This window comes from Anas acuta, chromosome Z (assembly GCF_963932015.1).
Source record: "Anas acuta chromosome Z, bAnaAcu1.1, whole genome shotgun sequence".
In the NCBI taxonomy this organism is placed as follows: Eukaryota; Metazoa; Chordata; class Aves; order Anseriformes; family Anatidae; genus Anas; species Anas acuta.
The window spans coordinates 56,203,573-56,231,317 of record NC_089017.1 but is presented as its reverse complement, the minus strand read 5'-3'; the positions used below and the strand labels follow the sequence as shown (position 1 = coordinate 56,231,317).

At 40.9% G+C, this 27,745-nt stretch overlaps 1 protein-coding gene across 1 annotated transcript in view; it reads left to right on the top strand.

Moving 5' to 3' along the window:
- Nucleotides 1-2,842: 2,842 nt before the first annotated feature.
- Nucleotides 2,843-27,745, top strand: part of EPB41L4A (erythrocyte membrane protein band 4.1 like 4A) — a 133,820-nt gene continuing 108,917 nt past the window's right edge. The window contains exon 1 of the mRNA XM_068666761.1: nt 2,843-3,235. Coding sequence (XP_068522862.1) covers nt 3,137-3,235 — 99 coding nt within the window. The 5' untranslated portion in view covers nt 2,843-3,136. The remainder of the gene's footprint in view (nt 3,236-27,745) is intronic.

Sequence of the window (27,745 nt, the reverse complement as noted above, 5' to 3'; positions counted from 1 at the left end):
CATTCAGGGTTGTGCATTTAGCCCAGAAAATATGTGCTGCTGTTTTCTATTTTCACTTTACACTTGTTTTACTAGAGCACAGTGATTTTCTCTGCTCTGCATGTGAGCAGGAAGCCAGGAGACACATCTTTACACCAGGAAGAAAGTGAAGGTGGTGCTCAGTGTCTCGCTTTAGCTTTTCACAGGTCCTCAGGATGCCACGTGGATGAGATGTAGGAATTACTTCTCTATAGACTAGGGAATAACAGCAACAGGTCAGTGATAATAATAATGGCTAAAAAAAGGTCAACATGCCTCTTGCTACATGTTAGACTACTGGCTGTGAAACTTTAAAGACAAGTGAGAAACCAGATATGCTAAACTTTCCTTTGGGCAATTAGTCTTAATGCTGACATGTTACAATATGGATGTAGGTCACTTCATATACCAAAGTCATGGCTCTCAGTTTGTATAACCACATCACAAATAGTTGATTACAGCTAAAATTAATCATTCTTACGAAGGTGTCCTAGATCACAGTGACTGCAGTGAATTGCGCTGTGTACCTCATTCAATAGGTGATGGACAAAAAATGCCTTTATGCCCTGGTCCTGTATTTACATGCCTGAGTTAAACATGTCCATAAGTGTTTGTGTAATGAGAGTTTATGTCAGCAGGTATTTCCTAGCAGTGCTTGACCTATGTTTTTTGTTTTGTTTTGTTTTGTTTGTTTGTTTGTTTTTTAATTTTTTCTTGCAGGGAAAAAGAAGCTGAGTTTTCCAATGGATTTTAAAAGCAGGTGACTATCTTATGTTTCTCCCAAGTTGTGAGCTGTCCTGATACTTGACATACTTAGGCAGGGCTGGTCTTAAGTAGCTTAGAGGTCTAAGCAAAGCCTTGGCCCTACATTTTTGCCCCTCTAAATCAGTTTTGCTTTCTCGATCCCCTCAAGGCTCGTACTGGTTTCTAGTATATATTCCCTCCTCTCCTCTTCTGCTCTCCTACAGATTTTCTCACTTCCTCAGTCCAGGACTCCCTCCAAGGTTCTCACCTCAAGCGTTAGGTTCAGGCACTGCTGATGGAGCAGCTCCTAGCTATGCTCTCTGGCAGTAGTTGGTTAGGAGATGATTTTATGTGTTAATGTCTCTGTGCTCCAAAGACTGGCACCAGCTGAACACGAGTGCACATTTTGTGTAGTCCCTGCGGACCAATCCGCTAGTGTGCAGGAGCCTGAAAAGAATCTTCAAAAACAGGAGGCATGAAATCATTCGCTTGGGCTGCTTTTAACCTTGATTTAAACTGCTCAGGTGCGGGGCTGTGATTTAGCAATATAAGCTGCTTTTAAATTATAGTTAAAGGTTTTAAAACAGATTCAGGGTTCACTGAGCCCTCCCTCTCACTTGATTATTCAGTGATTTATACATATATAATGACTTTAACTGACGGAGGGGGTAATTTATGTCATGACGTGCATGATATATAGATCTAAATAGACTAGCGAGAGGGGAAAAAGGAGCCATCTGTTCCCTAGAAAACTGTCCATTGTCAGAAGGATGCAAGAACTGTGTTTGAAAAATGTGTTTGGAAAGAGCAGGAATAAATTTATCTAAATTTCTTGTGCTGTATGGATGACATTCTCGTCGGGCATACATAGTCTAACAAGCAAGATTAGGAACTTGAATTTTTAAGCTTTTGCCATACTTTGTATTCTGAAAGTTGCTCAGAAGGCTACGTTTTTACAAACATGTATAATACTGGTTACACAAGTGTTTGTCTAACAAATTCGTCTTTTGCTCTGATTGTCACAGTGCTCATGGAAAATACTGCTTTTGCTGCTACAGGATGGCTGAAGAGATCCCAGGACCTCACTGTGCGTGTTTACACACAACCTGCACTTAAAAAAGGGAAATTAGAGAGATATCACCTGGGAGCATCAAGGTTTTGTTTAGGGCAGGTGTTTAAATGCAGAGGTATAATTCCCTGTGCGACTTTCCTACATGTACATAGCTCGTAGGGTTTGTCGAGGGAGGAATCTCCTTGTACCCTTCTCTTATGCAAAGCGTGCAAGCCGGTTATCATCAGAAAAACATGCATATTCCTAAATTTACGCATGCAAAATTTGTATGATCCTTGGTGGGACGGCTCACGCATGCAAAGCTAAGCAAATGCACAGGGACATCAGGGCTTAGCCTTCAGCCTGAGGGGGAGAAATTACCGAGTATAGGTGTCTGTATCAATTAAAACACACGGGCGGACCACTGTGTGATCCAGAGGGTGTACGGAGGAGCAGCAAGGGCAGTTCCAACTTCTTTTATGTTACAGTTTTTAAAGAATATACTACAGGGATTTATTTTTTTTTTTGGGGGGAGGGGGGGAGGGGGGTGAGGGGGTTGGCGGGGGGGTTAAATATTTTTGTGACAAGTTCGTTGCTTAATTGCACACTAAACACTCCCCACCGAGGCTGCTTGGCAAGCCAGCCTCTTCACGAACCCCCACCCCCCGCCAAATAGAGGGAGGCAAAAAAACACCTAAAAACACGAAAAAAAAAAAAAAATCAAAGGAAAAAAAAATCATCCTCCCCGCCGCCCCCCGGAGCCCCCCGGCGCCCAGCAGGGGTCACTGCTGCCGCGGCCGCCGGCGGGGTCCGAGTGCGGGGGTCCCGGTGCGGCCGTGCCGGGCTCGGCGCAGGGCGTCGGGGGGGGGGGGTCGGCGGCCGGCACCCCCCTGCCATGGCCGCGGGGGGCCGCGCACCGCCGTCGGGGCCCAGGGGCAGCGCGGCCGCCTGAGGGCCGCCCCCGGGCCGCGGCTCGGCACAAAGGGCAGGCAGGGAGGGAAGAAGGAGGGAGGGAAGCGAGGAAGGAGGGAGGGAGGGAGAGAGGGAGGGAAGGGGAGGCAAGGCAAAGGGAAGCGTGCGCGGACGGGGCGGCGGCTCGGTTCCTCCCCGGGGCGGCGGCGGCGGCTCCGTCTCGCTGCTCGCTGCCTTGCCCCGCTGCTCCCCTGCGGAGGGCTCCCCCCGGGGATGGCCGCGGCGGGGGGCGGCCCCGCGGGGCCGGGCGCGGAGCCCTAGCGGCCGCCGAGCCTCTGCCCCCCCTGCCCTGAGCCGCCGCTCGGGGGCTCGTCCCGCCTCCCGGCCCCGGCCCCGGCCGCGGCTGCAGGCATGGGCTGCTTCTGCGCCGTGCCCGAGGAGTTCTACTGCGAAGTTTTGCTCCTGGATGAGTCCAAGCTGACCCTCACCTCGCAGCAGCAGGGCATCAAGGTACGGGTGGCACGGGGGCTGCGGTGGTGGTGCACGGGGAAGGGGGGGGGGGTGCTGGAAATTAGTCGTTCCGTGGGTTTTCGTGGCGGTCCCGCGAGGGGCAAGGTGAGGCGGGGGGACGCGCAGCCGCCGGGTGGATGGGGGCTGCGGAGGGTTTGCTCCGAGGTGGTGTGGAAGGAGCAGGTGCCGGAGGCTCCCGAGTGCCCGGGACACCGAGCACAGGCGTTATCCCGAGTGTGCCGGCAAGGAAAGAGAAAGAAAGGCAAGAGGAAAAGGGAAAAGAAAAGGAAAGAGAAAAAAGGAACAAGAAAAAGCAAAGAGAAAAAAGGGAAAAGAAAAAGGAAAGAGGAAAAAAAAAAAAAAAGGAAAAGAAAAAGCAAAAGGAAAGGAAAAGCCGAAAAGGAAAAGGCAAAATAAAAAGGAAAGGAAAAGACAAGGAAAAAGGAGGAAATAAAGGAAAAGAAACAGGAATGGCTCTGGGAGAAGCCCCTTGCAGCGCGGAGCAGCTCTTCAAAGCTGTCCTGTGCCGAACGCTAATGAGCCCCGACGGAGCGTGCAAGTGCTGAGGGTGTTCAAAAGGGCCCTTTGCTAGGTCCTCTGCGATTTTAAGGCTGGTGACAGCAAGTGGCGTGTCTTGGACACTTGAAGCACTTGTTGGAAAATGGGGGTTTGGGGTTTGGTAGTAATGTGAGAATGTGGTTTTAGCATGGACAGGATCAGGGAGAAAAAAAAAAAAAGGAGAAAAATCAGTTCTCCTAACTTTATTCTTGGAAGTGGCTGAGACTTTCAAAGAATAAAAAATCATCCTGGGGTATTCTGTATGTTTCAGCTTGGATGACTGAAGTTTGGTGAAGCAGCTGGTGAAAAGAAAGGAAAAGGCTGGGGAGGGAGAGGGAGCCCAAATCCAACTATAAATTTAACTATAATCTCTGGCACTACCAGCTCTGCGTGTATGGAGAGCTGTCAAGCCCTGCAGAGTCAACTGCCTGCAGATAGGCTCATAAATCCATGCTTCGTGCAGAGGAGTAGGCAAATCACAGTGACGCTGGAATTCAGTACCTACCTAAGGTCTTTGAAGTCTAAGTTTAGACGCATCTTTGTATGTGCAGACATGGGTATGTTATGCATATTTATACATACATATGCTTTTGCTGCCTGTGCAGTCACGGAGGAAGAATATTAGGAGAATAATCTGCAAAGATAGTCCTGTGGCTGTTGGTCATGAACCCCAACCCTAGAAGGTGGTGGGGTGTGTGCGATGTCTGACAAAAAACTCCCATGGGACAGAAAAGGTGTGAGGATGTAACTTCTTTTCAAGAACGCATGGCTTGCGGTGTTGGGAATGGTCTAGTTCAAGACCAGGGAGTGGTTTCCTGCCATACTTACTGTGACCTGGAGGTGGTCTGATGGTGGGTTTGATCCCTTCCACCTGCTCCTTCCCTGTGTTGAATCTAACCACTGAACAGTTGGAGCAGTTTGTGGATCTGACAGAAAAGTAATAGTTGGTTAGTGTTTTACGGTAGGCACTGAGACTGCACTGTAGGGAACTTTAGGGAAAGGAGGCTTTCCCTTTTTGCAGCAGCCTGTATTTTTTTTTTTTTTTTTTTTTAGATTAAACTTGTATAATGTGAAGACACACCCAGTGCTGTAGCTCTGTGAACCTTTGAAATGCTGTGGAAAGGAGTTGCGTAGCTCTCCCCTAGCCAGTGGTTTCCACCTTTGTGTTCTTTCTTGCCTTTGTACTGGCACAAGTGTTTGTACAGCTGTGTGTGCAGAGCAGTGCGCGTCCAGCTGAAAAGTAACCACTGATTTCCCTTTTTCTGGGTTAGTCTTCAGCTGGATCAGTGTCCCAATCCGCTTCACAGCTGGAGGAGAGCTGGCTCTTTTAACTGAATCCTGGCTTATGCCATTTTGAACTGTTCAGGGAGCATCAGTGTTGCTTTTAGTCTATGTTTTTCCATCAAATTTATATGATTATTTCTTAGTAAAAAAATAAAACATGATTTGCTATGTTCTGTCATTTGACATTACAGCCATGAAGTGAAACAGATGTATAAGCCTCTTCTGAATGTTTAGTTTTAAATCTTTTGTTTTCATATACACGTCTAAGAATGCAGAGTCTTGTTGCACTTGTTTTTATAGAATTTCAGTTTTGGCAGAAGGTACAGATTATAAATGTTTGAATGGATTTTATTCTAGATCTAAGATTTCCTCCTTTCTTCTGTTTTCACACTTTTAATTGGGTTTACAGCTACCCAGGAAACTTATGTCTTTGGTACTGTTTTACAAACCGTGAACTCTTACAAAAGCAAGATATTTTAAGTGGTTATAAAAGCCACTTTATTCCTCTCTTTTCCCCCAAGCAAATGCACGTCTGCTAGAAATGAAAACCGCAACTTAATAGCTATTTGCTGTTTGCGTAGTTATGCCATTGTAGTGGATTTAGTCCTGTTGTGTGCTTTCAAGGGCAGAAGGCTGAGTGCTGTGACTTGAGGAGTGCCAGTCAACTTCATTTCTTCGGTGAATCTGAAATAATGGCAAGAAGTAGACACTTGTCCCTGAAGTTTTGAAAATGCTATGCTTAGTTTGCGTGATAATTACTTCTGGCTTGCTATGTCTGCCAGCAGCTCTGCGCAGCAAAACATGACATTTTGAGTTATGATCTCTCTTAATGCACTCTTGATGCAAGAGCAGCGGGCTTTCAGTCGCACTTCAGACTAAAACAATGAGCAGAGGCTGTGCAAGAGGAAGACTTGGAGAACAGGCCAGGGGTACTCGGCTCTTCTCTGTGGATTTCAAAGGATTGAAAGGATTCTGAGGATTGTTTGTTCTGCTCCTGAGCAAGGCACCCAAGGCACAAGGAGGCTGGGTGATGTTCCCAAGGTCACACAGGGGGGTCAGCATCAGAAGGGCAGAGGCAGCCGACAAGGCCCTTGCCGCCCATGGCAGCTTGTGGTGTAACCCCTGCCTTGTTGCCGCTCTGCTTGGCACGGTTTTGCTCCTCATGGGTTTTCTGTTTCCTCACTGTTAGCCATGAGGCCTTGCTCTTCTCCCTTTGTGCCTTCGTGGCTTGAGATAAGAGCACTGCGGTACGAAAATGGGGAAACTAGCCCTCCGGCCTGCAGGTTGGCAGTAGGCTGGTAACAGTTAATCAGGAAAGGGCATCAAATATCTCATAATTGATATGTTTCCCTGTAGTACGGTAACAGAGAGGGGTATTTTGGAGAGCACATGTTCTGGGATAAAAAAGAAATGTCTGTTCTTAGGCCAGACTGTTTTGGATTAAAAGAGGCCCTTCACCGCTTTCTGGTAAGGTGTGTCTGACCCTGGTATGTGGCATGGGCTTGAGGCATCTTCTCGTGATCCTGGGTGGAGCTCCAAAAGGATGTTCAGGATACCAGCTGAGAGAGGTTTTTAACAGACCTGCTACAAATAGGGCAAGAATTAGCTGATAACTTAAAGAAAATAATTACCTTTCTATTTTTTTTTTTTTTTTTGAACTGACCTTCAAACAGATTAAGGAATAAATTGGGCAGTTTTTTGGTAAGGTGTTGCCTTCTGAGTAGGCATAGTCTATTTCTTGAAGTCATAGCGCATGCCAGTAGTGTTCTGACATGATACCTGATTGTGGGTGGGTTGTGTGCATCACGTATTTTGATTCTGTTAAGAGTTGGAGTAGTTGTCCGCACAGTATTTTATATATAAATATAAATAAATAAATAAATAAATATTAAATTTTGCACCAAAAACTACCACCAACAAAAAATACCCAAAGTGGGGTGTGCCTTTGGCATAAGCTACTTTAGGTCTAGGGACTCCAAGCAGGCAATGGTGGGCTCTTGTTTTTTTCCCCCCCAAATATAAATGCATAATGCATGCATGCACATGTCAGCAGAAAATAGATCCCTACAAATAGAAAGATCTCATAGTTTGTTAATGATTCTAATTGAGAGTTGACAGTAAAAGTCAAATTGGTAGTCATTTGCTATGTAACTATGGGTTGAATCCTTTGTAACAGTGATTTCTGCTCTTTTTTATTTCTACATCTTTTAAAAAGTAACATCATTCATTGATAAATTTGCTTAATTATGCAGGTACACTATTTCATCATGAAAATATTTTATTTTATTTCATCATGAAAATCTTTTAATGGTAGATTGCAGCTGCTTTTGACCTATGGTAATTTTGGTCTGTTCTAATAAACTGTAATATCAAAACTGAAGCACATTAAATCTGGGTATTCTTTCCTTTCCCCTGGTTGGATTTTTCTGGATATTCATTGTTTTTGAAAAAAACTGTTAATAAAAGGTAAGCCTTTATTAACACAATAAATAAAATACACTATCTTGAATTTATTTATTTATTTTACCTGAAACAGTGTTCAGAAAAACAGATTCAATTAGTAAGTCTTGTTTGCATTCTCGTTGCTTCTTTTCTGTACAAAAACTGCACTATTCTGTCAGGTGCGCATATTTTGCGCATCGGCAGAGATCAGGCTCTATGTGTGAATAAGTACACGTTTTTCTTTAATATCATTGATGCAATACCAATCATTCTTTGTAACAAAAGCTACAAAAAAAAAAGAAAAAGTAAATTCATGGTATTCTGTACCACTTCCACATTAGAAAGATTCTAACTTCATTAAATTTTTATTATGTGTATAAAATGGGACTAGGGAATCTGTGCACTGAGTACAAGATGGTGCATGTGCAATTGTGCAGTCTCAGTTCTCTTGTTAAAATAGGAACAAAAGGATTCACAAACCTTGCTATTAACTACTTCTCAAAGTCACCGTCATGTATTTGAAATAGGTTACTAATTTCATGAGGATCTTTACAGATGAGACCAGCAATTTTGAATACTCCAGGGAATAACCAAAAAATAAATGAAGACTGAGAGACTTTATTTTCCCTAGGTGCACTTAACAAAATTAATGAAACCAGCATGACAGCAAGAAGGAAATCCATTAACTTTTAAATGAAGTTACCTCTTAGTCAACCTGAGGTTTCGGCAATAATATTGACAGAAGGGTCTGTTTTCCTGGTTTCAATGAGCAGTAATTTCTTAACATAATCAGGGTAAATGTAAACTGTGTGAGGTGGCCTTTTTATTAACCTTTATTTTGGAATTATGTAAGTTGGAATTAGCACCTCTTGGAGTATTTAGTATAGTTAAATACTGTCTGTTGATATTTTACTCAGTTTATTAAAGTTCTAAGTTGAATGTAGCTGCAAAATTGCAACCCTTCCCCTCAAGAAGGAAAACTGCTGAGAACTGGAACCACATGATATGAGGGGAACTCTTGAAGTGTCTAAATAATGAAGAAGGTGCTTCAGAAAGAGAATTTAATTAAGAAGCTGTAATTTTTTTTTTTTTTTTTTGTAATTTCGCATTCTAAAATATCTGTTATAAAGGTGCTATTGAAAATGTATGAGAAAACAAGAAGTACTTACTGGTCACACTGCATCACTATTAATATTCATATTTTTGGTAAAAAGACAAGAGATTACAGATATATTGCCCTTTCTTTGTTCTTGTCAGTTTTTTTCTTTTTCTTTTTTAAACCCTTATGTTTGAAACTTTTTTTTTTTTTTGTAATGATAATGCTTGTATTGGCTGCATTTTATTCAAAAGTGAGATTTTTGTGGGTGAATAATCATATTTAAAAATCTTAGTAGAATTTTGTAGACTTAATTTTTAGCACACATTTCAGATCTCGTGCTTCCTGTATACCAATGTAATTTCATAATTTAAAATCAGGATTGTAATTTCTATATTGATTGTGCTTTTGTTCCCACTTCTTCCTTTGCATCCTGGATAGAGGATGATTGAACCCTGCAAGCACTGAGGTCAAAGGGACATGCTTGGGGTCACCCCATGCTGTTACTCAGAAGTGGAAACATTGCAAAATGGGAGCTGTGCTCCTTTGGTTCTGTTGCACTGTTAAGGGGGCAGCCTGGCTGTTCTGCCAAGTGGGAACATGCCCTTTTAGCTCCATTAAAACTTCGTTTTCCTTGGTTTGTGACCATAAATACTGATTTTATAAAAGGTAAAATGTAAATACTCAGAGATTTAAATCACCGTAAGCCGACCCTGCCTTGTTTTGTCTGTTGTCCCACTAGCCACAGTTTGACTGCTCAGGGACTCCTTGGGAGGCAGGTGTACAGAAAAGGGTCGGGGTGATCCAGTCTAAGGTGGATATGAGCCACAGGCAGCTGCAGTCACACCACCAAGTGGATTTACATTGTTTATTTCAGAGAAGGAAAGGAAAACAGTAGCAATGGGGAGGTCAGAATTAGGAGACAGAAAGAATTGGGAGTATCAGTGAGAGAGGAAAAGAAATGATGTGATGACAAGGGAAGAAACCCTCTTATGAAGTGCAGTTCTATTAGTTCCTTTCCATAGCAGGAAATGAGAAACCTCAGTAGTTTCTTTGAATTTACAGTACAAACCATCATTACTGAAAAGTAAATGTTAAACACCCACATAGGGGTTTTTGGATCATTCTTCACAGAAACCTTTAGTGACTGGAGTGCATCATCAGCATATGCAACCTATCTGAAAGGGGGTGCTATCTGAAAGCTTGTTTCTTAAAAGTCTCAGAGCTTTGAAGTGATTCCTTTTAAACAATTCCTTCTTTCTCTTTGCCCCTAGTGATTTTTTTATTTTTTATTTTTTTAATATTCTGTCTTGGTGTGGTGCGAGAGAAGTGAATGTATGTGGCAAACCATCACTTAGGTCAGGTATTTGTATTATGTTTAGTAAAGGGGATCATTTACATTCTGTGGAAACCAACAGCTTCTGTTTACATATTCAAAATTTATAATAAACCCATTATTTTATGGTCATGGATAATTACCAATGTGAAAGTAAAAGTGGGCTGCATTTTGTGTGGTTCATGTATTTACTTTTTGTCAATGTTTGTCAGTGTTTACGCTTTATACTTTTCAGGGTGACAAAATGGTTCTTTGTGAGCCAGACAAGAAACATTCTTTCTTCCTCTAGGTCTGGTTATTGAAGTTGCAGATAGGTGCGTGATTGATAATAAGCAGTTCTCAGGAAAATGTGAACTAAGTATACTGAGGGATAAGTTCTTTGGATGTGTGAGACAAAGCACCTTTTAGTAATGGAAAAGGAGAATCTTTTATCTCTCTTCTGCATGAAAAATATTTGGAAGGCAGAAAATGGCAGTTTCCCTTTGTAATTAGTGGTAAAATTTGGCATGATTACTAATGTATGTAAGCACATGCTTCATGCTTTGCAGAACAAAAGGCAGTTGAGCATCTTGCAGGATTAACCAGGTAGTCACTGGACCTGCTTCCTGTCTTTCACATACTCTGTTTTTCAGTGTAACGTCTTGTCTATGATGAGAGTCATCTTTACGAGGGGCTATGTTGAGAACCATAAGGACAAGTACATTTTATTTTAAGGCATGCCTGTTTACCACAGGAAATCGGTGAAGCTAATGAGGTAGAACTCAAAAAGGAGGAAGAATGCTTGTGTGAGGGGTGAGCTCAGCTGGGAGCAAATGGCTAGATGGCGCTTCTGGAAAGAGAGGAGAACCTCTGAATGCTGCTATGATACATAATGTCAAAGCAGACTTTCCACATCCACCTTACTGGGGGCATCTTAAACTGTCCTCAAAGCTAGCTGGTGTTGGCCATCATCAGACACAGAAGCAGACTGCAGTGGGCCTTGTCTCTGCTATAATTCTGTGGCACTATTTGATTGTTATAAGATAGAAGATGGCTGTTTGTGAGGTGACATAATCTTTCTATCAGAGTTGAAGGGAATGGAATCAATGTATCGGAACCAAATTGGACTGTAAGGCTGCAAGTGCTACTACCTACTACTTTCCAGTTTTTGTTCATGCTGAGAAGCCTTAATATCCTAAATTTCCCATGGTTTCCTGTAGCTGTGCCTTTATTGTTTGGAAAGACAGTATGAGGGAGTACAAGTTGCTTGCATCCTGGGCTAAGTGGTGCAGACTGGCCACATCTACATTGTGTTGCACACAGCCCAGACCTCCCCCCCTATCTGGGGCTTGTTTGAAGTCTGCTCGATGCTTAGAGACAACCTTTTGTCTGTATGGTTGGTTCTTTTATTCACTATGCCAGAGTAAAAGAAGGACCCGAGTCCCAGACCATCATAGTTATGATTTTCATAGCATGACAGTAAGGAGTGAGTGATCATATATTAGGGTGCTCTGAAAGGTGCATGCAGTGTTATACAGTACCGAAGACTGATGTGAATGAGTGAAACAAGCTGTTTGTGTTAAGGACCATGCAGCAAGTCATCCTGACAGCTATTCCTGGATCTCCTTTCAGAGGAAGTTAGGACACTTCAGAGTGGATCATGGGAGAAAGGCTGCCTAAGTTCAGTATTGGTTGTCAGCAAGCAAAGGCCTTGGGCAAATGAAGAGAGATGCAAATTGACAGCATGGTTACACTTGCAAAAAAACTTTTCCCATATAGTTGTTCCCTTGGTGAAAAAAGGGAAGAAAGCCACAAGACCTTGCAATAGAAGCTTTTGAAGAGCTGTGTGGATGCCCTGACTTGCCCTCAGCTTTTTAGGTTTAATTTGCATTGGCTGTTTTGGGTATGGGAGAAGGGAGTTGCCTCAAAGCTGTTTTTTAGTATTTTTTTTTCCAGGATTGAATAAAGCCTAAAGTTCAAAAGATCAAATGCTTTGCTTCTGTTTCAAGTGATGTCAGATTCTTTAGCCATATTCTTCCCCCTATTCTTTTTGTCCTCTCTAAAATTCCCTCAGAAGGACTTAGATGTTCCAAAACACATGCCTTTTCTTCTTGTGCGTAACATTTGAGTTGGCTTAACACTTCATATTTTTTTTTTTTTTTCTGTGTACTTGCTTCACCTGGAACACTAAAGCTGTGGGATCATTCTTGGAAACAAAAGTTTCTGGTATCCTTCAAGATGCCACATTTATTCTGGATTACTTTGACTAGTCTTTTGTTCTTCTGTGTTAAGACTTGACAACTATAGTGTCTTTAAAATCACCTCTACAAACTGTCTTCCTCCAAAAAAGGGAGGTTGTATTCTCCCCTCTCCCAGTGCTCCAGATAGGTGTGGACAAGATTTATTATGAAGAAAATGCTCTTGGCCTTCTGATTCCTTCAGTTATTCATCTGTCCCTGGGCTGTTCTGGCAAAATGCAATTCTTTTCCTCGGGCAGTGATTTGGTAACAACGCTTCTTTTTCTTGTGCAAGCAGTAGTGACTTACCAAAGCCTTTCCCTGATTTAAGAATACTTTACATGGAGAACCTTGTTGCAGTTGCAGTGTAGACAAAAGGTGTTTTGGCATGCTTTGGCACTGACTTCAATAGGAGCCAAATTGGACCCAATTTTTCTACAAGCAGGCTCAATTAATAAATGATGACGCTGAAAATAAAATGTGTTAGATCTTGTTCAAAGATGTTAGATATTGTTCACATAAAAGAGAAGTATAAACTTTCTACCTTTTATTTAAATGTTAAACTTTTTCTTAGTCATCCTTGGCTTTTCTTCAGAGTTCAGGTCTTGAGTCTGGCTACTTAGAACATGAAAGCTGTGTTTGTTGCTCTCAAAACTGAATATTTATTCCACGATCCTCAAGCTGTTTTTTCCTCTTATTCCACTTTCCTGAAAAAATTCTGCAGAAGAAGCAAGTTTCATGAGCTCTCTCCTGAAGTCTTTGCTTAAAGATGAACTGCAATGCAAGCCATGTTTCTTTATAGACTGGTCTGTTGAACAAATGCAGGTGAAGAAAAGTCAGTGTGGATGGTCAGAAAACTAATTATTTTTGAAAGTGTGTGTCTATAAAAATTGGAGGGTCTTGGTGAAAGGAAGATGTTTAGGGGCAGGAATCTATAAAACGTCAAAAGGAAATAAATCTCTCAGTACTTGCTTTCTTTTGTTGTAAATCCTTCATTGCATTGATTTGTCCTGTCTGTGTTTTTATAACAGCCCTCTTTTGTTTGTTTGTTCTTTTCCTGTAGCTTATGAAAGCTCCAGAAGAAGGCAGAAATCTCACAGAAGAACACACTTCTGATTTGGCATGCTTTGCTGGGAGAAAGTTTGGTTGGGGTTGGGGGGCTGTTGGATTAAACCAGCTGCATGGAGTTCACTGAAGCTGAACAAAAACTAGCTTTTCACTATAGAGGTCTTTTTTTTTTTCCTTACTCTTACGTATACTGTATCTAAGCTCTTGGCATTTTCCGTTATATTGATTTTTATTATTATTATTTGTTTGGTTGTTCATGAGTATTATGTAGGTGAAGGGTTCAAATCAGAAGCCTGCTTTCCTGTATGGGAACTAGCAAAGTGTACAGTGCCTTTAAGCAGCAGGTGTGTGCTCCGAAGATCACCATGCATACAAATGTCCTTGCATTTTGAAGTCGGTTTTAGACCATTACTGGGAACAGTTATGGGGAACAGGAAACCTGATCTGCCTGATAGGCACTTTCAATTCAGCACAGCCTTGCAAAGAGGAAAAAAAAATCATATTGCAGGGAAAAGCATGATTCTTCTTAGGTCTTGTAAGACTGAAGCAGGAGTGGGGAACCAGAAGAATGCATTAAAGGGAGTTACAGAAGTGATTGTTTAAAATATACACAAAGGAAGTCTTGCGTTCAGTCAAAAGCACTAGCCATTTTCAGTCTGGAAGAAGGGACCGAGCATTTAATTAAACAATGCCTGTCACTTTATTGGTTTATACTCGTGTTCCTGATATGTGTAGAATAAGATTATTTTTCACATGTACAGCTGTTTCCTCCTGTACAAAGTTAGCACTTGAGGGCTTTTTTTTTTTTTTCCTGTAGGATGAGGATTGTTTTGGTCGTGATAGCACTCAAGCAGACCGACAAAACATCAAAGTACTCCTCACACCACCCGCACAACGGCTGGCCCTGCCCCAGGGATGCCTCTGTCTAGGGCTGAAGCAATACAGGGTGAGCAAACCAACAGGTTTGTTGGGATGGAAGAGAAAAGAGGGCATGTATCAGTTCAGGAAGTATTGTCTCTGGAGTAGGATAGCTGACAAGTTTGGGGTTGTTGTTTTGACATCACAACTTTACAGAATAATGCTATTTTAAAAAAAAACACTAGGTGTATCTGTCCCAAATTAAAAATGCATACGATAGGTAGCTCTGGACTGATCTGTATCTGTATCCTGGGTGGGTGTCATGATTCTTGTTAAGGATGTTCTGTTTTTTACTGGAGAAATTTTATAAAGGTAAAACCGTGGAGTCTATATTGGTACAATTAATTTGTACTTTTCTGAAGTGGTAAAAAGGTAATAGGCTAGCATTAGCAGCTTGACAGCCCTTCCCTGGGGCGGGCTGGCAGGGAGGAACACGGTGACTCCATGAGCTGCGTGAAGGAGGTTTTTAGGCAAGCCTGAAGATTTTAAGCGTCTCTGATGCAAAGCTGCAAAGGCAGCTCGTCTGCCCAAGGTAATTCCAGAGTAAACACTGACCTTACCAAAGCACAGAACCCATCTGTCAAACCTTTGGATCAACCCTGTCCATCCATCACACCCCAAAGCCTCAAGATTTGGACGGCAAACAAAAATGGCCTTTCTGACTAACAGGATGTGCTTTACTGAGCAGAACTGGTACCCTAGTTACACATTAGGAGATTGCTCATGATACTATTGTAGGCTACTAACTTCAGGGGAAAGGAATATGCTGCAGAAGCCTAAAGCACCTTGAAACATACATATACATGTATGTCTATTCAGAGTAACGATTACAGCAGAAAAAATATCTTGGTTTAATAAAAGAGTTGCTAGAACCTTTGGTGGAACTGATTACTTTTGACCTTCTAATATCCTACTATTCTTCTACTATTTTGACCTAATCTACTTCATTTAGATAGAAGGCTGGATCTGTTTGATTTTTTTTTTTTTTTTTTTCATTATTTTGAACAAAGGTTGGTCATTATAGCTTCAAGGGATGCTGGGAATCTTTATCAAAATTGATTAAGCCAAAATTAAGTCAGTGGTTAGGCTTTAGTCAGCTTGCACATGTTCAGCTATAGGAGAAAAAAATAATACCCTTTGTCAGATTATTTCAAGTGTCATTTGAACAATAAAGTATCAAAACAAAATTCAAAGCAAACAGCAAAAATCATACATGTGAAAAAGAAGAAATTGGAAGGATCTGGTCTTGGTGAGGAGGATCCTGTTGATGTCAAATGTATCATGTAATCATAGACAGGACTGGCATGGTATTTATTTTCAAAAGTATTAGGTGCATGCCTGAGTCTTTTGAAAGCTTGTATTTCTAAAGACCATGCTTGGCATTCAGATAATTCCAAAAAGTTGTCTCAAGGCCTGAATTACCAGTTACAGAGCAAATACCAGTGCAGCAATACCACTTACATCAAGGTAATGTTATGATGCCTGGTGTATGTGCACTGGACCCATGAAACTAAAACTGGAAAGCAGTTTCTTACCGTGATAAATTTGCATTTTCGTATTCAATGCTAGAAACAGAAGATACAGGATTTTATGCCATTGAGTTGGTATTAAAAACCAACCAAACAGAAACAATCCCACATAGCTGAATGTGGATTTAACAGTTTTAAGAAACAGCTGTTACTGACAAAAAAAGAAATGTTTGCCTCTAAGCAATACTGTAATTCTTCACAGAGGAACATATTAAAATTGCATTTCTTGAGGAAAGTTTGACTATTTTTTTATGCAGTGATGTGGAGCTGAAAATTGTATGATTCAGGTGTGTTACCCTATCTGAAATCAAGTGCTCCACTAGGAATACAGTACCTGAACCTCTTACTTATATGCAGCACCTGTGGGCTCTGCTGCTTCTTACAAGTTTCTACATAAAGGTCTGGCCACATGATCAAGCTGGTCAGTGTCAGCTATGGTAGCTCTCCCCATGCATAAATAGCAAATATTTCATAATTCAGATTAGATTGTAGTAAGAGGATTTAGTTGCACTACCTTTCATTTGCTGTTGGCTAGGAGCCTATGCTGGCTGTGGCAGTTTGTCTCACACGGGTGTCTTTTAAAGGTGTTCGAGTTCTTTGCAAAGCTTCAAAACAGCAGTGTTGCAGTCTGATTCTTACAGTGAATTTCACTTTGTTTGGAGTTTTCTTCAATGCAAAGACTTGGAATTTCTTTCTTGCTCTCAATTAAAATAATTAAAACTTTCTGTTGTCATAGTTACAGAGAGGAACTCTAAAGCATGAACCCTGCTGACTCCTAAAACCAGTAAGCTGCATATTTCTGTGTGGAAGCTCAGAATTAAAGCAAGTGTTATGATTTATTATTTTTTTTTTCTCCTTGAAGCTGAAGTCATCATTTCTCAATGGCTAGAATTGCTTCTGTAGAGCAACAGGAGTAGAGGGGAGTTGAAAGAGTTAAGTTATATAGCCAATTTATAGGGAATTGCATTACGCAAAGACAGTCACAAATATGTGTTTGATTCTTTTTTTCTTTTTTTTTTTTTTTCCCCTGGCCTGATCTGTTCTTGAAAACCTCTACTAAAAGAGATTCTGCAGCCTCCCAGGAGCTCAGCTGCAGTCCTTTGTTACTTCTCTGGTTAGAAAGCTTTCCCTGACATCTAGCCAGGGTCACTTTTGTTTTCAGTTAAGCTACTTCCATTTTTTCCTAACTTCAGTGGGTCTGTGCATAGGGTACGTTTGATACTCAGCGTTTTTCAACATGCTGTTTTATAGTATGTTGGGAGACTTGATGCTAGGAAATGCCAGAAAACTTTGATCTTGCACTGGGACAGGCACTTAGGACAGTTGTCTGGCACCCGGGATGGGGGAAGGTGTGAGGGACATAAAGCTGGGTTAGATGTTCTCCACCACCCTATCGTATTCATGTACTTAGGCAAAATATCAAGACCTCTAAGGGTTATTGCTCTGCTGTGTTTTTTCTGAGAGTCCCTAGCAGAGGGGACTTAATCTGGCGATTCTGCAAAAGCTTTGGCAACTTCTCCCTCCAAACCACATCACACTTTTCAAATGCCCGTCCTTATCTCTGTGCCTCACGTTGGCAGGCCCTGGAACTATTCTCTTGACATTGCACCTTCCAAGGCAGCTTTAAACTGAGCAGGGCTGGGTCCACAAGTCCAGAAGATGTGATGTGAAACATAGTTTGTGGCTGAGCAGGGTGCAGTTTCTGCTTCTACCAGCCTAACCCCCTTGGGAGGGTCTGTGCTTCTAGTCCTCGCACTGCAGAAAGGCAAATTATATTTCCTTTGTGTGTGTGGTTTGTTTAATGATTTTGACCATAAATTTGGGGAGTTAAGGATTTTAGATGTATTTTCTGCAATCCCTTAGCACAGGGAATTACAGGATTTTGGAAGTCTCTTTGGGCCTTTTCCATGTAAATGAGGGTAATGATAGAAGATCAGGAGGGGCAAGCGAGGGTAAATAGGCACTGCAGTGTGAAAAAACTACTTTATACTTTAATTAAAATTGATCTTATCATTTGTAAGTGCTAGTACCATACAGTTTTTTCTTAGAAGTTCTGAGGGGACCTTGAAGGCTGGAAATGTGTTCAGGCAAAAATCTGAGGTTTTATTTAACCTCAAATAACAGGGGTTGACTTAAAAAGAAAACAAGCCCTTAGAACAGAAGCAGACAAAAAATATGCAAGCAAACCTCAACACCAACTCAGCAAACTTTCTGACCCCCTCCTCCCCATAAAAAAAATAAAAAAAATAAATCCTTGCAGCCATAGGCAGATCTATTTTTCTCCGCAGACTTAATTTTTAAGTTTGTTAGATTGCTTTTGTTCTGCTTTTTAACATCTGTGATTCTGTTGCAGCAGGTGTCCCCCATTTCCAAAAGTTAGTATGAATGCACCTCCCAAATGTAAAACTTAGGGTTTTAGAAAGGTTTTAGGAAAATCATGATTACTGGAAGAGCCTTCTGTATATGGGAAGTTCCTATAGGTGAACAAACTTGCGTTGCCCACAGGCAAAGCTACGTCCAGTTTGAGCTCAGGCTTCAAAGGACCCAAATGTAATCGCTTCTTGTTGAGCAGTTCTCATCTTTCACATTTAAAGGGTTCTCCAATATCTTGGCAGTCATGTTGTTTTTCTTCTGGTGGTGTAACAGCAGTAGTGTTAACCACCTTCCTTGCCAGCTGCTATCCAGGTAGCAAAAATACAGGAGGAGGAGAAGGGTGTTGAAACATTTTTCGTTGTTGTTCCCATTTGGGTTCAGTTTTACTGAAGTTCTGTACAAACAAAGAAAAAGTGTTTGTGTTTGTCTCCAGTTTGACTCTTGGCTTGCTGAGATGCTTGGCTTCAGGGACAGCCTGCTTTGTGTTAACTACACGTTGGGTCCCTTGGAGAGGAGGAACATGCTCATCCTCAGCACTGGCATTGTAATTGAATTCTTCTGATCTGTACCCTTCTTTTAGGATCCAAAAATCCCGAGTGCAATAGAAATAGAAAAGACATGGTAGAGATAATATTCCCTTCCATTCATGCTTCTTCCTGCCTAGACTTGCCAGCATTTGTATCTGTGGCTGCAGAGATGGGAAGGAGAGGAGGTACACTACAAAGACCTTTGTAAAACTATTAATGCTTAACCAAATTAAGAGGGAAAATGTTTTTGATTAAGAGAGAATGTGTTCCTTGAACTCTGTCCTAATTATAGCTGCGTGTTTCTCCTCTTCTGACTTGGCCCAGCCCTGTCTAGGGTAGCCTGAGGACTACTCTAATTTACTCCAGTTGGCTGTGATTCCCGGGGAGCTGTGTGCCACCTGGCTGTGGCTGGAACAGGGTTTATCCCAGATGCTTCATCTCCACACCCCGAGAAGAAGCTGTGGGCAGGAATGTGCAGGAGTGGGATGTCTTGGGTAGCAACTCGCATGGGTTGACCAAAGTGGGGAACCCCCAGCAGGGAACTTGCTGAGGCTCTCTCCATCAAGCTGTTTGGGATGCAGAGAGGACAAAACTTCTGCTGACTTCCTCCAAATACCCTTATGTCTTCCCTTATGGTGGAAAATGTGAGTGTTACTACCTGAAGCCGTGCAATTTTAAGGAAAGGCATTATGACCTCATGCTGAAGTCAGGGTGCTTTCTCAGGGGCCCACTCAACTTAAAACACTTTTTTAAACAAGACTTTAATTTGTAAGTCAACAGTGCAAATATTTTGTCTCTGCAATCTTTACAAAAATGTTACTTGTAAAGCAAAAAAGCAATATTCCTAAGGGAGGCTAGTTGCCTTAGTTAATTTACAAAGATGGGTTTATTGTTCATCTTGCTGAAAAGGTTTTTTTGTCATGCTGTTTCATGTAACTTAGTGAACATTAATAGTAACTTAATAAATAATTACAGAATACAATATGACATGAGAAGTTAGTTCTTCAGGTCATACTTAATTCAACCTGTTAACTATTTTTTTCACTCCTTTGCATCAGAAATGCTCTAATAAATGCTGTTAGATCTGCTCTTCTTCCTCCACACCCTTCTAAATGACTGTTTTAGGGGTCATTAGTACAAATGCTCGCAATGAGGTGTAAGAATTAATTTCTTGTCAGTGTTTTTCCTAGAGCTATTTTTCCTTTACAAAAAAAAATAAATGCATTTCCACTGATGATATTCTATCACCAATACTATTTCTAGTGTTACCTTCCTGCTTTTTATATTGATTGAATTTCATGATCTATGTCTAGACTTGGTATTGACTGTCTTTGCTGATGGTTCAACTAACACAGCCACATTGGCATTATATTAGGAATGTAGATGCCATCTTAAGAGTTCAGAAAAAATAAAGAGTTGCTCCAATTCATTTTACCCATTTTAAGATTGGTACTACTACATGGGGAAACATTTCCTGCAGCCTTCCCAACAGTTCATCATTCTAGACTACTCATCTTAAAACATGTAATACTGTTTTGCAAAAGACGAACAAAGCGTGGTTTCTTCTTTCTCCCACCTTAACCTTTTCCTTTTAATCCAAGTTCATGTTGCACAAGCCTGTTGCCAGCAACAAAATTTTTCACTTTACATTGCAGCTGATTAATTAGTGGTGAAAACTATGAATCATCATTCTGCTACACAGAATCAGATTCAAGTTTAAGGCTGGTTTAAGATTATGTTGAACTATAATACGAACTGGGTATGTTTCAGTATGTAACTGAAAATCAGAAGCTATCCAGAAATATTGATTGTGAAACTTAGTTTTCTGGATTTTTGAACATCTGGATGTGTTCTGTGCAAACTACCTACAGAGTTTTGTGACTAGTCTAGTTTTTCTCAGTAATTATTAAAAATACTAACCTGAAATTAAATAGAAATGAGACATTGTAAAAATGCCTTCCAGAAGATTTTCCCGCCTTTTCCTGATAAATGATGCAGTCAAAATGTGGGGAAAAAATGCATAATCTCAGAAAGTTGACCGGTCATCAACCAAACCCATTACATGACAGTTTTGACTGTGTGTCTATTCTATACTGTGGTGTCAGCTTGTTCACAAAGTTGCTTTGCATTCTTTCCCTAACACTTTTCAACAGCAAATTTACTATGGATTAATACTACAATGCCAAAATGGAGAAATTATGCTGATGTGTTTTTGGTACAGTGAAGTAATCATTTTCAGTGGTATTATAATAAAGCTATGTGCTTGACTGTGCTGTATTTGTGGAACAAAGTATAAAATGTACATTTCCTCCATTTGTAAGAAGCCTGAGCTTTCATACAAAACAGACTCAAACATTTTACAGTCATGCGTAAAATTATTGAATTGTGTGTCCCTGTTTCTTTAATGTTGCTCCTTTGATCTAACAAGTTCAGAAGCTTGCTTGGTGGGCAGTTGAAAAACTATTTATCTTGCAGTTTACAGTGAAGTTACAATAACGCATTGGCAGTTTGTAATTAAGCTTTGGCTTAATGGTGTCAGTTCAGTTTTGTCAGATTTTTTTTTCCCCTGATTTTATATTCAGAGGAATTTATATCCTGCAAGTCCAGCACTAGTTGTTGGAAACATTCCTCCCAAGTCAGAGGTCTGAAGTGTAGATAATAGATGGATTGAAAATATTGGTAGGTAAACAACTGGAGTGCGTGTGCATGTGTCAGTACACACTGTACGTGTGTGTGTTGTGCGTGTGTCTATACATATGTGTGTAAGTATTTTAAAGGGCAGGGCTCTTCTCCAGGAGATGAGTGGCTGAGGAGTGCAGCATGGTGAAGAACTGCTGAACTACAACAGCGCAAGTGGCATTCCTTGAAAGCCTAGAAGTTTTTTGAATCCCTTGTAAAGACACAGAGGGTGCTCTTAATAATTTTGTGCCAGTTAGCTGATGATGGTGTGCAAGTTACAGATGTATCATCCTCATAATGTGCAATATTAGTTGTCTTTGCTTACTGGTATGTTGTAAATTTGAGGAATTGGAATTGTATCTTTAAACACACTTTTTAATTAAATGTGGCACTAAGTGCTGTGACAACCAAGAGTTACCAAAGAAAAACCCACTCTACCCTCCATAACTTCTGGCTTTATTCACCACTTCTCCACTGTGTGCACGACAGCATGTTTGTGAATAGCTATCTGCATTTTTTCCCTTGTATATTCAGTGCTCTGAATTAGATGCGCAATCTTTTTGTCAATGGAAATTTTTCCACCAATTTCAAAAGGCTGAGGGTCAGCCTGTTTTCAGTTCCTCCTTTGTCGAGGAAGACTTTTGATAACCTCCACAAGGGCATGGAAAAATGGGGCGTGGGGGCGTGGGTGGGTAATTTTCTCAAAAGAAATTTTAAAAGCTCTTTTCATATTATGTAAATGTTTCTCTAGCAGAACCACAATAGGTAGAAAAAGCTTTAAAACATTCACTGGGACCTTTTAATTTTAGATGTAATTGTGCACAAATGCATATCATAAAGATTGCTTCATGTATTAATCATCTTCTTTGTCAGCAGACTAATTGAACATATATATATACAGTATTTGAATGAAAAGCAAGATTTAATACAATATTAGGTGACAGAATAAGTCTTGTTTTTAGCCACTAGAATCCTGAAAATAGCGTATTGTTTCCCATTTTCCAGTATCTTTTTCAGAAAACATACATGTAATGCTAGGATTTTCAGGTACGGCCTTCAAGTTTAACTTTGGTATATTTGGTATCTTACAAAGCTTAGTAGATTTCCATTGATTATGCGTTAAACTTGCAAGCTATGGAATTTATAAATGGTCCAGAATAGATCTGTTGTATGGTCTATATTGATTTTGTGTATTTTGTATATGGATTATATAGGATTTTTTTTTAATCAGTTTTTCTCCAATGTTTTCTCTTTGAAGCCCATCTTTTTCAGTTCAGCTACTGACTGTTTTAAAATATTATTGATCAGTCTCTTCTCATTGCTGGTGTTAGATATTACAGATTATTCCAGCTGTGTAGTGTTGAATTTAAGATATGTTTCCATGTATTTCTGCCTATGACATGGAAAAACAAGGTATCGGGGAAATCAGGTCAGTGGAGATAAAATTGCTTACCCCAGTGGCAAAATCTGCACAATAGCAGGGCGAATGAAATCTCTGTGGAAGCAAGGAGCTCATTTGTTTTTGGTTTTACAAACAGTGTTTACAGTGGGTTGGTTCAGTACCTCAGGTGTGTTTGTGTGCTTTTTTTTGAGGGGTGAGGGTGGGTGGGCATACTGTGAGTACAATTGGATCAGACTGGGAAGTTTTTGATATAATCTGAATATTCCCAAGGTTTATGTTACTACAGAGTTTAGAAGTGGGTGTATAGGTATTGTCTGGATTTTATGTAGTTTGAGGGCTTCTGAAGAAAATGTCACTATTACAGTTTCTGTTTTGAGATAGGTTTTATGGAGCATCTCTATGGAAGTAATCTGTCTTGACGTGACTGCAGGGTGCCAGTCTTGGCTCGGCAAAGTTAGGTATGCTTCTGATGGTGTCACAAATGAACAGAGTATTGGCCAGTTCTAAAAGTGCATGAGCAACAATTCCCAACCATGCATCTGGGTCTATTTCAAAGAATTTTGTATGTTATGCTTCTGCTTACCAACAGGTTAATAATTTTGTAGCAGAACTATTATTATATATGTATTTTTTCCCCACCATCAGCTACTTAAGCAAACAGGAACTGCCAAAAAAAAAAAAAAAAAGCCCCCGTTTCTAGATCACTTCTTACAAATCGCTCTGTCCTGCAGCCTGTATGTGAAATATTAAACCATCTCATCCTTCCCTCTGTGTAGTAGCAGCCAACAATGGAGAAGGTGGGAACTGGAGAAGCATGGGATTCTTGCCTTGTAGACTGTGAATTAGCATGATGGGAATACGAAGCCAATCTGGGCTGTGTGACGTGCATGACGTATACTTCACCTGGATGGGAGTGTTCTGTAATTAGACTTACATGCAGTACCTAAGGGGAAGTAAAGAAGTAAAGACTAAGCTTTTAAAACCAGTTATGGGTAAACTGCACAATAAACTGATGCCTGACAGGCTCTTCTCTGTGCTTTTCCTTGTGCAGCGCACTTTGGTTGCTGCTTGGTTCCTATTTCATTCCTGCTCTCTTCTTACCTTCTGCTTTTTTTATTTTATTTTGTCTTTATTTGTTGTTGTGAGCCAATGGGGCTTTTGTCTGTTTCTCTCTGTGGCAGCTTGCATGCTGCAGTTGTGCACAGCATTCCTCGCCACATTGCATGTGCGCAGGTTGTGAAATCTCAGTGGTGTGAGCGAGGCCATGGAGACAGGGCAGGGTGGGTGTGCAAAGCTTACGTGCTGCTTCCAGAAGGCCAGCTCCTGTGCTGCCTGACCCTGTACCTACCCCTGCTCGGGAGAAGGCAGAGCCCGGGAAGGTGCCTGCTTTTTCGCACACAGCACAGCATCTGCAGTGAGGAGAGAGGAGGAGCCTTGCTATCTCTGTCTTTCTGTGCCTTTACTCTGCCTTCATTTTGTGCATCTGTGGCTTTCTCCCTCCTGACTGTAGCTCCAGGAACACACCCTTCCAGTTAATGCCTGTGTTCTCTTAGGTTTGAAGCAGAATAAAAAAGACTGAAAAGACTGAAATCTTTATGTCGTTGATCACCTATCTTTAAAGCATCCCCCAGCTGCTATGTGCTGTGCTGCTTATCAGTACGTGAAACCCAACGCGTGACTGCTCTAAGTACAGCTGAAAATCTTGTGGTCTCTGTCACCTGGCATTTGAGCAAGAGAAGAGTGAAGTGTTGTAAGCTCGTTTTCTCATTCACACAGCCACAGAGACCCCACAAAAGGGGGCTCTCCATTTTCGTCTTTTCAAAGCACAGTGGTATTTGTTACCACACGCTACATGAAAAAAGCTGCCCGTTTAACGTGGTTGGCTGGAAACAGCTGATGCTGAGTGCCTCGCTGCTGTTCCTAGGGCTCCCAAGCTGTGTGTGGCAGACCTCCATGAGCTGTGCGCCCGTGCCTGTATTTGCAGGGTGAAAGAGGGAGGGCTTATTTGTTGCATAGCAGTAGTCGGAATTGTTTGGAAGGAGCTTAGAGCTGATGGCAATTAACACAGCCACACTTTTTAACAAATCCAATTAACATTTTTACATTTAATTTTGATGATTATTATTTTTTGAAACAAAATCCATTCTCCTGATTGTTCAATTTGTTTTAAAAGAGAAAAAGCTCCTCTGCTCCTGCCTCAGCATGAGATGCTCCATATGGGTACTGATGCTGCAGGTCTGACAGCATGGGTCTGGGGAAGCTCCCTGGGGGTCTGTTGTAACAGCACTGCCAGCAGGAAGGCACTGAGCTTGTCCCCAGCCCAAGCTCCCTTCTGTTCCCTGCGCTTCCTTTCCTCTCTGCTCTGGCAAACCTTGAAAACCTTCCTTCACATCCCAGAGCCTCTGTCTTTCCCATTTCAGGTGGCTTTCAGTCACCTCAGAGAGCCCCATTTTTTTCCATAGTACTCTCCCCCTTGTATCCCTGTGTGTTCAACCTTGAACTTTCCCATCTTTGTAAGGAGGAGAATTGAGGAGGTTTTTTTTGTTTGTTTGTTTGTTTTGGTATCCATTATCCATTTTTGGTGTAGATCAAATCAGTCATGACAAGTTGTCACATTCAGTCTCACATATGTAAGTCAAAGTGTGACACTTTAAAAGCTCAGAGTACTTATGGCCGATGTATGAAGGAATATAGTTGTGAACATGGAGTTTGTGGGGTCTGGTATTATGTAGATACAAAAATGCAAGAGAAATACAGATAAAGAAGCCTGACAAAGAGGGTAGTATGAAAGATTGACTCAAAAATTGCTTCTGTGTATTTCATCTGAGCAATAATATAAAACAGGCAAAACAGCAGCAGCAATAAGAAAGAAAAATCTTTTTTTTTCTTTTTTCTTTCTTTCCTGATAGATTGTGCCAAATTGAGAGAAAGCAGCAACCAAAAACAAACAAACAAAAAGTCGACCACCAAAACCCCCCCACCCATTACTGTGGAGGAGAAAGCTTTTGTTTATGCTTTACATGCTAATTTCAATGCAATTTAAGTTTGGAGCAATTGTTAGATAAATCTACCCACCTTTAAGCTCACTTCTGGCTTGTATAGTTTCATCAACTAGAGTCAGATCTGACAGAACAGCCTTTCTGAAAAAGAACCCTGAGAAAGCTAAGTGCTTAAAAAAATGGCATTTATCTTCTTTCAGACATAATGCATTAAAATATTCCTTTATACTTGAAATGAAATTATTGTTTTTTAGACTGCTGTCATGTTGGTTCAATTATTTTACCTTTCATATAATGAAACCCAGAGCCTCAGGATATCTACTGACATAACAATTGCAATTGAATATAAAAGTCATTTTTTCCAGCCCTTTCACGTTGTTCCTACTCATTTGAAAGCATGGTAGCCTTTTTATCCATCAGCATTTGAATGAAGCACTGCTTTCTTGCTATAAACAAAATGCCTTTTCTGAGAATAAATCCTAAAGATTACTGAAGGGATGTGGTGTGTTGAAAATACAGAATTAAGAGTATTATCACAGTAGGGGAGAGGGGATGAAATGACCTAGTGTATGTACTGTGTAATCAGCGCCTTTTTGGTGTGAAATTATGCAATATAGCTCTGACATAAAACACAATATATGGTGTGTGTTTCCAGTAAAATTTATCTTAATCTTCCTCTGTAAGAGACCTAGAGTTTTCTGTAGGTTCTGATGCAGCTTGAAGTAATGAGAAAATATAAGCATCATAAACGTAGCTGAGGCAGCTGTATGGACCAATGCTTTGTTCCAGAGGAAGTAGAGTTTTCCTAGTCAGTAATGCCTTTACACCCCTTCTGGACAGAAAAAAGAAATTAACTCCTCCACCAAAGAAGTCCTTAGCTTCAGAATTATACCCCTCCCTCCCCTCCTGAAGTGTAATCAGTTCTTTCACTTTGATGGTAATGAAATGTCCATGGTAACGTCCATTGGGATCTCTGGTGTTGCTGTTCAGGAGAACCGTGGAGAGTTTGAGTTTCAATAAACCTTTGGGCTCCCTCCAGCAAAGGGGGCACTTGGAGTGATATAGGATGTCCATGCTCATGTTTGTGAAATGACACTGAATCCAGAAGAAATTGAATAGTTGAGTTCTGCTTCGGCTAATTATGTGTTTGACAGAGCGCTTGGTGTATAGCCATTATTTCTCCCCTTCCCTGTATCTTGTACTCCTTCTCAACGTGTACAATATACCAGCATCTACCCAAAAAACTTGATGCCTGTGTCTTCCCCTGCCATGAGCAAATACAGCTTCAAATAAACTTTTAGATGCTAAGCATAGCTGGGGAGAAGAGGGTGTAGGTTGGGGCACGGCACTGAGTAGGAATAGAGCAGGTGGTGAGTTCTGCCATGTAGTGGAGACTGAGGAAAGAGGATGGAAAAAAGGTGGGACAGGAATACAGGGGTGTGGGCAGCTGTAAAGGAGTACTTTGTGTGTAAGGGAAGCGGTAAGAAACAAGTGAAGGAGTGTGGTAAAAGTCATCTATCTTAGTGTGTGTGGAGAATGATGTCCGCTGGAGGAGTGATGAGAATTTAAGATTTCAAATTAAGAACCACCATAAATAACACTTGTTAAGTTGCTCCACATATTTTTTATCTCCACTATTATTTTTTTGTTGTTATAGTTCTTTAATGTAAATTCACATAGATATCTTTTACTTGTTTGACCTTGGTTTGTCTTTTGTAGTTAAACAAACATCTGCCAGACGTATTCCTTGTGTTGATACTGGGAGGTGCTGATCAAGTCACCAAGATCACCTCTTTAATCACTTTTCAAGAGTGAATATTTCATGTTTATTTTGTCCCTTCCCAAATGACAAGATTTCTGAAGTTTCACTGTTTTTTGAAGGATGAATGCAAGAACGAGATATGTTTCTTCAGTAATATAAAGGTGTTGCCATCTACCTACCTGGATACTTTTCTGTTCATATGTTGGTTTTATGCCTTTATGTATAAATACATCACTGTGATCTTGTATTCAACTGATTATTCATGGTGATGTCCATTCAGAGCTGCAGCCTTCCAGGACACAAAACTTTATAAAATTCACA